The sequence below is a fragment of the Vitis riparia genome, chromosome 17, assembly GCF_004353265.1.
Source record: "Vitis riparia cultivar Riparia Gloire de Montpellier isolate 1030 chromosome 17, EGFV_Vit.rip_1.0, whole genome shotgun sequence".
NCBI classification, from domain to species: domain Eukaryota; kingdom Viridiplantae; phylum Streptophyta; class Magnoliopsida; order Vitales; family Vitaceae; genus Vitis; species Vitis riparia.
Window position 1 is genome coordinate 14,449,287 of NC_048447.1, and position 11,200 is coordinate 14,460,486.

At 39.0% G+C, this 11,200-nt stretch overlaps 1 protein-coding gene across 1 annotated transcript; it reads right to left on the reverse strand.

Moving 5' to 3' along the window:
* Positions 1-285: 285 nt before the first annotated feature.
* LOC117904667 (receptor-like protein kinase HSL1) lies at positions 286-4,376 on the reverse strand. The gene is made up of 2 exons (XM_034817392.1): positions 1,478-4,376; positions 286-982 (listed from the first exon to the last, which is right to left on the reverse strand). Exons 1-2 carry the CDS (start codon positions 4,056-4,058, stop codon positions 594-596), a joined length of 2,970 nt encoding a protein of 989 aa, XP_034673283.1. The 5' UTR covers positions 4,059-4,376; the 3' UTR covers positions 286-593.
* Between the last annotated feature and the right edge of the window lie 6,824 nt (positions 4,377-11,200).

The window sequence follows — 11,200 nt, forward strand, 5'->3', positions numbered from 1 at the left end:
TAGTTATTTTCAAACAAAATTGTTGAAGGAGGGACCCTTTTCACTTACTGAGCAGGACCCATGAAAGACACCCAACCCAGCCAACAGACCTTATTAACTGAACAATAGCTGTCTCCGGCCATAAGGGCAGCCCCACTGAAAACCTCAGTGGGAAGAGAGGAGTCAAAGCTTTTAACTTGGATCATCAAGGCACAGAGGATTTTGAGATATTCCCACTCCTGGGATCTTTTTCATATAGCATAAAAGATTGTATTTTCTATTGGAGTTACTAATAGAAGGCACAAGTTACCAACTAAACAACACCTAAGAAATCCTGGAGACATATCACCATCAATGAACAGTGTTAATAACAACATCCATGAGAGGTCTTTCATGCCCATGGCTGGGTAAGGAACACTTACTTTGATAGTTGATTGATTTACAGTTTATAACTCCAACTCCTTAATAACGCTCTTAATTCACCCCCAATTCATCTTTCATCCCCCATTAAAGCAAACATCAAGCAGGGATGAGAATTGAGAAGTTTGCTGAAAGAGCAGCTCATCTCACTCCTTCCATATTGATATCTTGCACAAACCCAAAATGAAAAATTCTCAAACTACACTTCCCTGATCAGAAGCATCTTCATGATAATAGGGCGACAATTTCCCATCCTTTTTCACAGGCTTGGGCTGGTTTTCTCCTCCCACGTCCTGCAACATCTTCACTACCCTTCTCATTGAGGGGCGGTTTATGGGAAGGGGACTGGTGCATAGAATACCTATATTGAGGACCTTGCATATTTCTTCCTTGAAACAGGAATCGAGTTTGGGATCAAGCACATGGTCCACTCCTTTCTGGTCCAAAGTTGTGCACACCCACTTCACCAAGTCCTCCCCAAACTCAGCATCAACCGGATGTCTCCCTGTGACCAACTCAAGAATAACCACACCAAAGCTGTATAAATCACTCTTCTCATTCACACGAAGTGTGTATGCATACTCTGCAACAAGTTTACACAAACAGAATTAATTCAAATAGAACCTAGCAAAAAGAGAATTAATATAGGAAAACAGTTACACCATACAGGAATTAATTAATATGGCAAATGCAAAATCAATTTCTCTAGGATCAATTAATTATAAAAAGGTGATGGAATATACTCTTTTTCCATGGATAAACTAAGCAAACCTGTTGAGTTGTAGTGTTCAAAAAATGGTAATTCAATCATCTACTCCTGTATAATAATTATGAGAAATGCAATGTAAGACTCCACCTAAGCAACTCCAGAGACACCTCTCAGATCAAGCATATGGGAAGATTACAACGGTAACCACTGACCAATTACTGTTAACCATAGCAATCTATATTTGAAAACTACATGATCACTAATGATCAAACTACAGTCTAATATCATTAAGCAATGTGAAATTCCATTATTCTGCAAATCAAGAAAAATAAGCACCTAAAACGAGGAGCAAAATGTTTACTCACTAACCTGGTGCAATGTAGCCACAAGAACCAGCTATGACAGACATGGATTTAGGCCCTTTTCCAGTTGTATCAACCACCTTAGCTACACCAAAATCTGCAACCCGGGCTCCAAAATCCCCATCCAACAAAATATTATTCGATTTCACATCCCTATGCACAATAGGAGGAACGCAATCATGATGCAAATAAGAGAGCCCCTCCGCAGCATCCAAAGCAATCTTATACCTCGTTGGCCAATCCAGCAATCCTCCTTTGTTACTATGCAACAAATCGCCCAAGCTACCATTAGGCATATACTCGTAAACCAAAAGCTTGCAATCCTTAGTGGTGCAACAGCACCATAGCTTAACAATGTTCTTATGCCTAATCTTACCCAGGGTATCAACCTCTGCTTCAAATCCATCTTGAATTTGACCTTTTTCAACATCATCACTTTCATTCCCTTTATTTGATCCTCCCCATAGCTTCTTCACTGCAACAGCCTCACCATTGCTAAGAACAGCCTTGTACACCTTCCCTGAACCTCCACTCCCTATCACATTATCTTCATCAAGGCAATCCAAGATCTCATATTCGCTGAAACCCAACTTATGGAAGGACATCAATGTCCACTTTGATTTGTCTATAGCTCTTTTTGCCTTCTTGAAACTCCTATACTTCCAATAGAACCAACCCACACCAACAATTAACACTGCAGCGGCGAGTATAAAGATGCATCGAAGCACCCACACATAATCCCAACTCTTAGCTTCACCTCTGCCATTGCACAAGCCATCAAGATCTCCACACAAACCAGGATTACCCAGAAAGTTATCCCTGTAAATTTTGTTAGCATACAAAGAGGGGATATCACCTGAAAGCCTATTGTTTGAAAAATTGAACTCATTGAGCTTCAAATTCTGCAACCCATCAGGGATTTTCCCGGAAAACCGATTTTCTGAGAGATCAAGATAATTGAGAATGCTCAAGGTTCCAATTTCCTTGGGAATATTCCCGGAAAACCCATTATTTCTTAAATTGAGCATATTGAGCTTCTTCCAAGTGTGAATCCCAGACGGGAGCTCACCAGAGAGCTTGTTGTTATGAAGATCAAGTTTCCCAAGCTGTCTAAGATTTACAATACTCGCCGGAAGGGGTCCACTAAATTGATTGTCACTGCCTGAAAAATCAACTAAATTCTCCAACCCACCGACTTCGTCCGGTATAGTTCCAGAAAAGCTGTTCTTCCATATAATTAAAAGTTGAAGACTGGACGCGCTGGCAATGGTCTTTGCGATTTGCCCCGAAAATAAATTATGGGCAAGCTCAAGTAAGTATACGCGTGGAAGTCCCCAGAATCCAGCCGGCACCTCGCCGGAAAGCTGGTTATTCCCTAACCGAACCCGTGTCAAACTGCTACACTCACTCAAACTCGCAGGAATTTCACCAGAAAACGAGTTGTGGATCAAGAGAAGCTCTTCTAACACTCCTTTTGAACACAAACTAGCCGGAATGGCACCGGAAAACTGATTGTACGAAATATCAAGCCACAGCAGCGGCGATTTTTTTCCGAGATCTTTCGGCAACACCCCACTGAGACGGTTCTGGAACAGCCTGAGCTCGTACAAGTTAGGCGAGTCCGCAATGCTTTCAGGCAGCTTCCCCTCGAATCGATTCTCGTAGAGATTAAGCGATTCGAGAGGTAACTGGCACAACTCATCTGGAATCGTTCCATCTAATTCGTTCGTAGACGCGTCGAACAGTCGCAATGTCGTCAGGTTTCGCATTCCGGCTGGTAACCCTCCGGACAACGAGTTGTTGTAGAGCTCAATCTGGACAACGCTGGACAACCCAGTGAGCGAACTCGGAATTGGACCGTGGAGGTAGTTCAGGGCTAGGTCCAAATCAGTGAGACGCTTGAGGCGACCCAACGAGTCAGGAATTGGACCCACCAGGTTACATTGAGTGAGCCAAAGTATCTCAAGGCTCGTCAGGTTCCCGAGTTCCGGCGGGATCCGACTCGGCGCAAACGGGTTATAAGACAAATTAAGCTGCTTAAGCGTCGAAATGTTTCCGAGAAACGGCGGCAATGTCCCGTCCATAAGATTCCCAACGAGAGACAGAACCTCCAATCGCCTGAACCGGCCGAAACTCTCCGGAATATCGCCGGAAAAGTTATTCCCGGTAAAATCCAAGTGCCTGAGATTGGGCATGTCGGCCAGAGTGGATGGCAAGGCACCTGTGAGAAGGTTCTGACCGAGATTAAGGTGCTCCAGACTCTGACACGTGGAAATGTCGGCAGGCAGTGTGGAGTTAATGGAGTTGTTATAGAGAGAGAGGGAATGGAGGTCGTGAAGACGACAGAGGAGCGTGGGGAAAGGTCCGGCAATGTAAGTGTTGGAGAGGTCGAGTGAGTTGACTGTCCGAGTTTCGGGGTCGCAGGTGACGCCATACCAGTTGCATGGGGTGTCGTCGCGGTCGTTCCAGTTGGATAAGGCTCCGGTAGGGTCGTCGAAACCCTGCTTTACTCGCTGTAGAAAGAGACCCTCCTGGTTGATAGACAGAGCCAATAGAGGAGAAACCAGCAACAGCAGTAGCAGAAGCATTGTGACTTCCAGAGAGACAAACTGCACCACTCCGAAGTTCCTGAGTGTGAAGAAAGAAGACAGAGGAAGGGGGAGGAGGGAGATAGGAATCAGAATGTGAAGCAGGAGATAAGCCTCCAAAACAACGTCACATTGGGCTCACAGCGGGGCAGCATTAGAAGCAGGAGTTGCAGATCTCAAGACCGATGGAATCGTAGGGCTGGTGTTGTGGTGCTGTGTTGTGTTGCGCTTTGGGATTATATATACCTATTACATATGCATATCAGCGGAAGCAGAGTCGCTAAAAGCCTAAAAGTTATTATCATGTTTTTTTGTTTTTGTTTTCCAAAAACAAAAACGAGAAAAAGGAAGGAACGCACACAAAAACAAAAACAAAAACAGGGTGAACACTAAAACAGTAAAAACCGAGTCATGTGGGTGTGTTTTGAGAGGAGGGTCACGCGTTTAGGCTTTTGGGTGACACAACAGCCTCTCACTGGGAGCTCGCTCATCACTCATCAGAAACCAGCCACTGCATCGTAATCAACCGCAATTGGACTTATTGGACCTTACTCATTACTGACCGCCTGATACACAGAGGATTCCCCAGGTTGTCTTCACATTCAATTTTCTTTTAATGTCAGTGGATTACAGTACATGAAAATAAATATCAGTATTTCAAAAGTGAAAGTGGAGTGCAGCACATTTTACAGATAAACATTATCTAACTTGCACATAGGAAAGTGAAAAATCAAAACGCTACAGGAAAATAAAAATTAAAAAAAGAAAAGGTAAAAGCAAAAGCATTGGCAGTGAGGTGTTTGTTTTTGGAATTATGTTTCAAAACGGTTTCATAAATGGACAGAGGATCAACCGAATACATTGTCCGTTTCATTGGGACAAAAAATGAGGCATGGGTAATACCCATTTCCCAAGAGCGTGCTCTACACGCTTCCGGTGGGAACTCGGGCTGCAGTCCTTCCGTGCCGTACACGTGGCAAATCAAGCCACAAGATTCGATTCTCAGGCCTTTGGGATGGGACTACATTGATATAACGCCAAGACTGAAGTGATTACCGAATCTCTTGACCCTCCGATTGAATCAGACGTATAGAAATGAGTCGCGGGTAAACGTAGAAAATATTCATTGGTGTCGGAGATGGACTGCAAAGTCTGAGCATACTGTGCACTGCCCTGCGATAAAATTACATGGAAATAGGGGGGAACTTTCAAAATTTTCCATTTCCATTTTCACAAGTCTCCAAAAATAAACAAATTAATTTCCTAATATATCAAATTAATTTAATATTATTATTTATGTAATGCATGGGGAAATGTGCAATTTTTTCTTTTATTCCTACCCCCTATGATGAAAGAGTCTTAGAAAACATAAACCCTACTCTTCCCTCGGTCTTCTCTTCTACAACTTCTTTTGTCTTTTGTCCTTTTTCCCGGGAACTGAACTTCTTTGTCACAAAAGAAAATATATATATAAAACAAATTCGAAGTTTATTTCAATCTCTTTTATTTATTTATTTTTGGAATCCGGGTTTATTTTGGAAATATCTCACATGAAAATATTTAGGATTTATTTTCACAAACATTTGTTATTAAAATACTTGGGAAGTAATTAGGATAATTTAGAAGTAATTTAAATATTGAAAAACGTTAATAAATACAAAATTTGGGAAAAAGAAAAGTGAGAATGACACAAGGGTGTCCAAAAATTGACATTTTTTTTTACCCTATCAACTTTTTATTCACAACTTGCTTGAAGTGAAATAAAGGAGGAATTTTTGTTCAAAAGATGTTTCCAAAAGATGAAAATCACTTTTCCAAAGATGTATTTATTTTGTTAATCAAATAATTTGAATGATTTTTAAATTTTTGTATTTCCTCGAAGGTTTTGATAAGGTTATGATTTGATAAGGTTATGAAAATACTAGAAGAAAAAAAAATGGATGAAGGAAAAGAGGAAGATGGATATATGTTGATTTTTATAGTGAAAAATCACAACAAAAAACTATAATGTAAAGAAGAAAATAAAAGGGCATACAAAGCAAAAAAAGATTTACTTGGTTGGAGCTAAAACCTATATCCATTGATGGCGACAAATAAGATATCTTCGTCTATTATTTTAGGACGTAACTCTTAAATCTTAAAGTCTTATTTATAAAATAAATAATAAATAAAAACTCTCTTTTAATTAGAATCTTTTTTATATATTTTTTAATTATATGGGGATATTTCATATTAAAAACTAATTATATAATTATTAAATATACCTATTCTTATATGAAAATTTTACTATAAAATATTTTCTTTGTAATAATAGAAAAGTCTCTTATATGAATACATCTAATATGAAAATTTCATGGACTTGCAAATTGACCAATAAAAAAAAAAGCTTCATTTATTGGTTATAAAATATCATTTTATTATAGTATATGTCTAGCTATGTGATATCACATAATACCTTTATTCTTGTAAAACTTGTTAAACCTTTTTTTCCACAAAATTTCATATCATTATATATTTTCAAGTAATAGATTTGTTATCGTATTTGCTTCTTAATCATAGTTTTTTTATTGCTTAAATTTTTTCAAAATCATCATTCTTATGTTTTAAGATATATATCCAGGTCATTATACGACAAACATCGACAAAAGTCAACATATATTTTTTACTATCATATAATATAATTTACTAAATATGTTAAAGACACAAATAGATATAATCCAAAGTATCCTTAGTAAATTGTTTATTCAACATACATTATTCAAAAAATCTAATTCTTATTTTTGGTCTATCATGCAAACCTTATTCACTCCAAATAGTCAACTCTCTCTCAATCATATACCCTCATTGTATATTCTCAACCACTTGATCTGTTTTCACATTTGCCTCTTGATCATGGTTTTTTGTTACTTAAAATTTCCCAAAAACATCACTCTCATGTTTCAAAATATATATCCAAATCTATTTTCACGTTATTCCTTGATCATCCCATTTTCTGCCCACTAAGCAAACCTTGTTCAAACCGTAAATAAATCACTTTATTTACATATGGATAGTTGTAAGGTTGCAAAAATTTCAAACTCTTCCTCAATAACCTGAAGAATTACTTTATTGCATTCAAGTTACGTACATACAGTTGAAAAGGTACCATCCCAAGGATAATTTTTGCGGAAGCCATTTATATATACCTTGTCTTGGTTGGAGCCTTTTGGTGGAACTTCTAGTCCTTAGGTACAAGTGAAACGTATATTTCCAAAGAAGTAATAGAGAACCAATAAGGTGAATGTTTCCCTTAAAGACACCATGAGGTGTGAAGCTTCAATCTTGTTTCTTCTTTATAATACTTTGTACTCGGCAAAAGTACGAGGTGAAGGAGAGATGAAGAAGATAGGAGGAAGAAGATAAGATTGGGGGATTGTGAGGGAGGCAGCAACCAGCAAGGAAAGATCAGCTTAGTGAACCGAGAAGCGAGAAGTCAAAGAAAACAGTAAAAAGCTGTCACTTTGTTTCAAACTTTTCCTTTTCTCTACGTTTTATCGATCATTACAATCCCACGTTATCCCACGGGAGCCCATGTTCCATGGAATTGTTTAACCAAACATGGGTTGGGGAAAGCTAGAATCACAAGCCCCACGCCCAGACAAAAGCCATGAACAAAGGTCATGGTCAGGTCTGGGCTCGGCTTTCAGCTTTCACTCTACAGTCTTGGCAAAAGAATAGGGTTCAAGTCCCCATATCCAACCTTAATTAATAAAAATTATTACACTTTTTAGCCAAGAGAAAAATTAAGACACCCAAAAGGTACGTATTAAATTTCTAATCTTTTAAGACCTTAATTTATCACACATTTTGATAATTACGTTCCATATCGTACACATTACCTAAAATAGAATGAAGTCAGCATTACCCAATATTTACATGAGCGGCTTGTTTTTTACAGGGAGTGGAGCACCATGAGGACATAGTCCACTTTAGGAAACCAAAAATGAATTTGGAAGATGATATTCCCTTGCAAGATTACCAAGACCCCACCATGTATCGATTCGGGACTTGGAGTATACTTTGGTTCAACACAAAGGCCCACACCCTTCAAAATTTCCAACTTAGCGGCCGTATCATTAGCTCTCCACAGTACCCACCTCTTATTTTGGATGGTAGTGGGCCAAGTCTACTTAATTTGACACAACTAATTTTGCTTGGTAATGGCGCATATTAAAAAGAAAAACATGGTAGATTTGCGGGAGGGGCGCTCTCCAAAGCCATGATTTCAATGACTCCTCGAGAGGGTACAGAAATTTGACTAGAAGACGCGAAGGGACCAGGGTTTTAGTGTTTTACCCTTTTCGGCTCTTCATTTGACCCAACAGTTAATACCCAGAGAACAGTTCAAATTGATGCCACGTGGCGAGCTGTGAACCGTTGTATGAGTAGCTGAGTGGACAGCGATTGTCGTTGACGGCTGCCCCCTCACAATAATAGCGAAGCCTTTAATGGATGAATGGGTTGACTCGAGTCCACCCAAATACTTTTGTAACCATGATGAGTTACATGGATTTTGTCCGACGCCAATCTAAAATTTCAAATTTTCAAACTCACTGCCATAGCTTTTTTGTTTTTTCCCCACTTTTTTTTTTTTTTTTGTCACTATAAAGACTGTCCATGTCATCAAATCGCTTTTCATAACTGTGGATATATAGATTTTATTTTAGAACATCATAAGATGAACGTTTTTCAAATTTGTTTCACTTACAATTGGATTTTCACATTCAGCAAAAATGCCGAAAATCCCTTTAGCATTTAACGGAAGGACAGATGTGCCGTCGATCGGAATTTGAATTCTTCCCAAAAAGATGAAGGAGTGGTGATCCTCGCCCATCCTTAATTAAGAAAAGACGGTGAACCAACAACAATGGACGGCCAGGATTCACATATCCATCGCATCTGTACTCTCTGAGCACGTGGCATTGTGGGCCTACATTTGAGCTTTGCATTAACAACAATGAATTCATGCATGTGGGGGTGGTTGTACCACCAATTTAAGATGATAATCCACATAAAAGGGCCCATGAATGGGGCCCAGCCCAAGTGGCAGTGAATGCAAATTACTCCTGGGACAAAATGGTCAGCCAAATCAAGATCGGACGGTTTAAGATCCACGTTCAAATCATGAAGTCAACAGTATTTCAAAAACTCTGTCGTCTGTGGGCCCCAAAGGAGAGCATCACACTTATGCGAGACGTTAACGTGCGCGGGGCGAACAAGATACGTGGGTGGAACTGTGGATAGTGATGGAGTGTCACCCGCGTGAGAAAAGGACGCATGAACTCGATTGCGCATGTTAGCATGCAGCATACATAAATTGGGTAGAACAATAGTATTATTGCATGTCCGAGACGCCCAATCAAATGCGTCTCTCTGCATGAATGTGACCCAGGGTAGATGCTACTTCTCATAAGCTATGGTTGGCAAAAAGTCCAAAAAAAAAAAAAAAAAAAAAAACCCTTTAATTGATTGGGATGTTGAATTGTCTCAAACAGTAATGATTAAATGGGAGGTTGCGATATTTTGGTCACTTTTCTTAAGAAAGGGAGAAGGTGAAGGAATAATTAAGGCATGGTTAAAAGAGACAGAAAATGTTTGTTGGTTACTCAATAATCAATCTTCCAATTCACTTATCTTTCTTATAATTAACTTTTTTTCCCAAGGTTTTCCAACTTATTAGTCATGACCGGAACACCACATCTGACTTCACTTTGGCAGCCTAATAGATGGAAATTAAAGAGTGGTCCAAGAAACAAAACCCACATTCCCTTGTCAATGATGATCCACTCTTTACAGTATTTAATAACAAAAAGATGATGTGTGTACGATGGCTGAATGGCATGGCAGCCCAAAGCTCTTTTAATTCAGATTGGGAGCTACTTGGTGGAACCCACCAAGGAACATCCTGGGTGGGACCAAAATCAAGGGCTTTTACAAACTTTGAGGCAATATGTGTACATTTATATATATATATATATATATATATATATATACAAGTAGGTAAAAGTTTGGAAAGGGCAAAGGGTGGTGGCACCAACCCATTTGAGTCTGTTCCTTAGCGCCATCATAATTGTCCTCTTATGCTTCCACCCTCTTCTCCCCCCATCCCACACCCCTCTCCCACTTTTCTCACCCCACCTTTTTCATGGGGAAAAAGATATTGCTGTAACTGTTGTGACAAACTCTTCCCCATCTTTCATACAACTTTCTCTTCTTTTCGGACAAAGGGTTTTTTTTTCCTTACACTGTGAACAATAATTATTGGTGATAACTTGGTAGATCCCAAAAGTTTCTTTTTCTCAGGCTTTTTAATAATCTAAAGATTGGAGGAGGTGCCATCTTTGTCTGGAATGTGGTATATTACCAAATGATAATGCTATCGTTTTTGTTTGGAGATCCAAACAAATGTTTGTCATTCAAATAAATTAATTAAGTACTCATTACTCATCAGATTTTAAATTGATTTATTTATGCAAGTTTTTCTAGTAATTTCATTATTGTACTCAACAGTTCACCGAGCCAAACACCACCCGGAAGCCCCCAAAACTACAGGTAAGAAAAAACCAAAAGTTGAATCAATCAAATCAAAATTCTGGGGAAGAGGGACACTGTCAACCAACTTGATATAATGTATTCGATAAGGTTGTTTGGAATCAGGGAGCATTAATTAAAGTGAAAAGAATGCTAACCAGAATATTAGGAACTTACAATCATGGAGAAGAGAGAATAATGTGCAGTTAACTGCTATCTAATTAAGTTAATTTTGGGCGCCTTTAAGTAATCAAAAGAAAAGAGAAGTGATTGATGGATGGCTGGTTGGGAACTCGTGCAATGCACTCGTATCTTATCGCTTCTGTCGCACATCCCTTTGATGAGAATCAGTAAGTTGGAATTTGTGATAGCAATTTCAGGTGTGAAAAGAATAGGCTGGAATGCTTAAAAGTCCAGTTGTTTTTGACTTTTACCCAGAAAATCAAAAGAAGATTTGGGGGAAAAGATTAAAAAATTGTCTAATGGAAGAGGAGTTGTAAAGGATGAATGGGAAAATGGCTTGTAGTTGTCTGTTTGGCAAGTGGGTCGGTCATGTGTGTGAACTCTGTTTT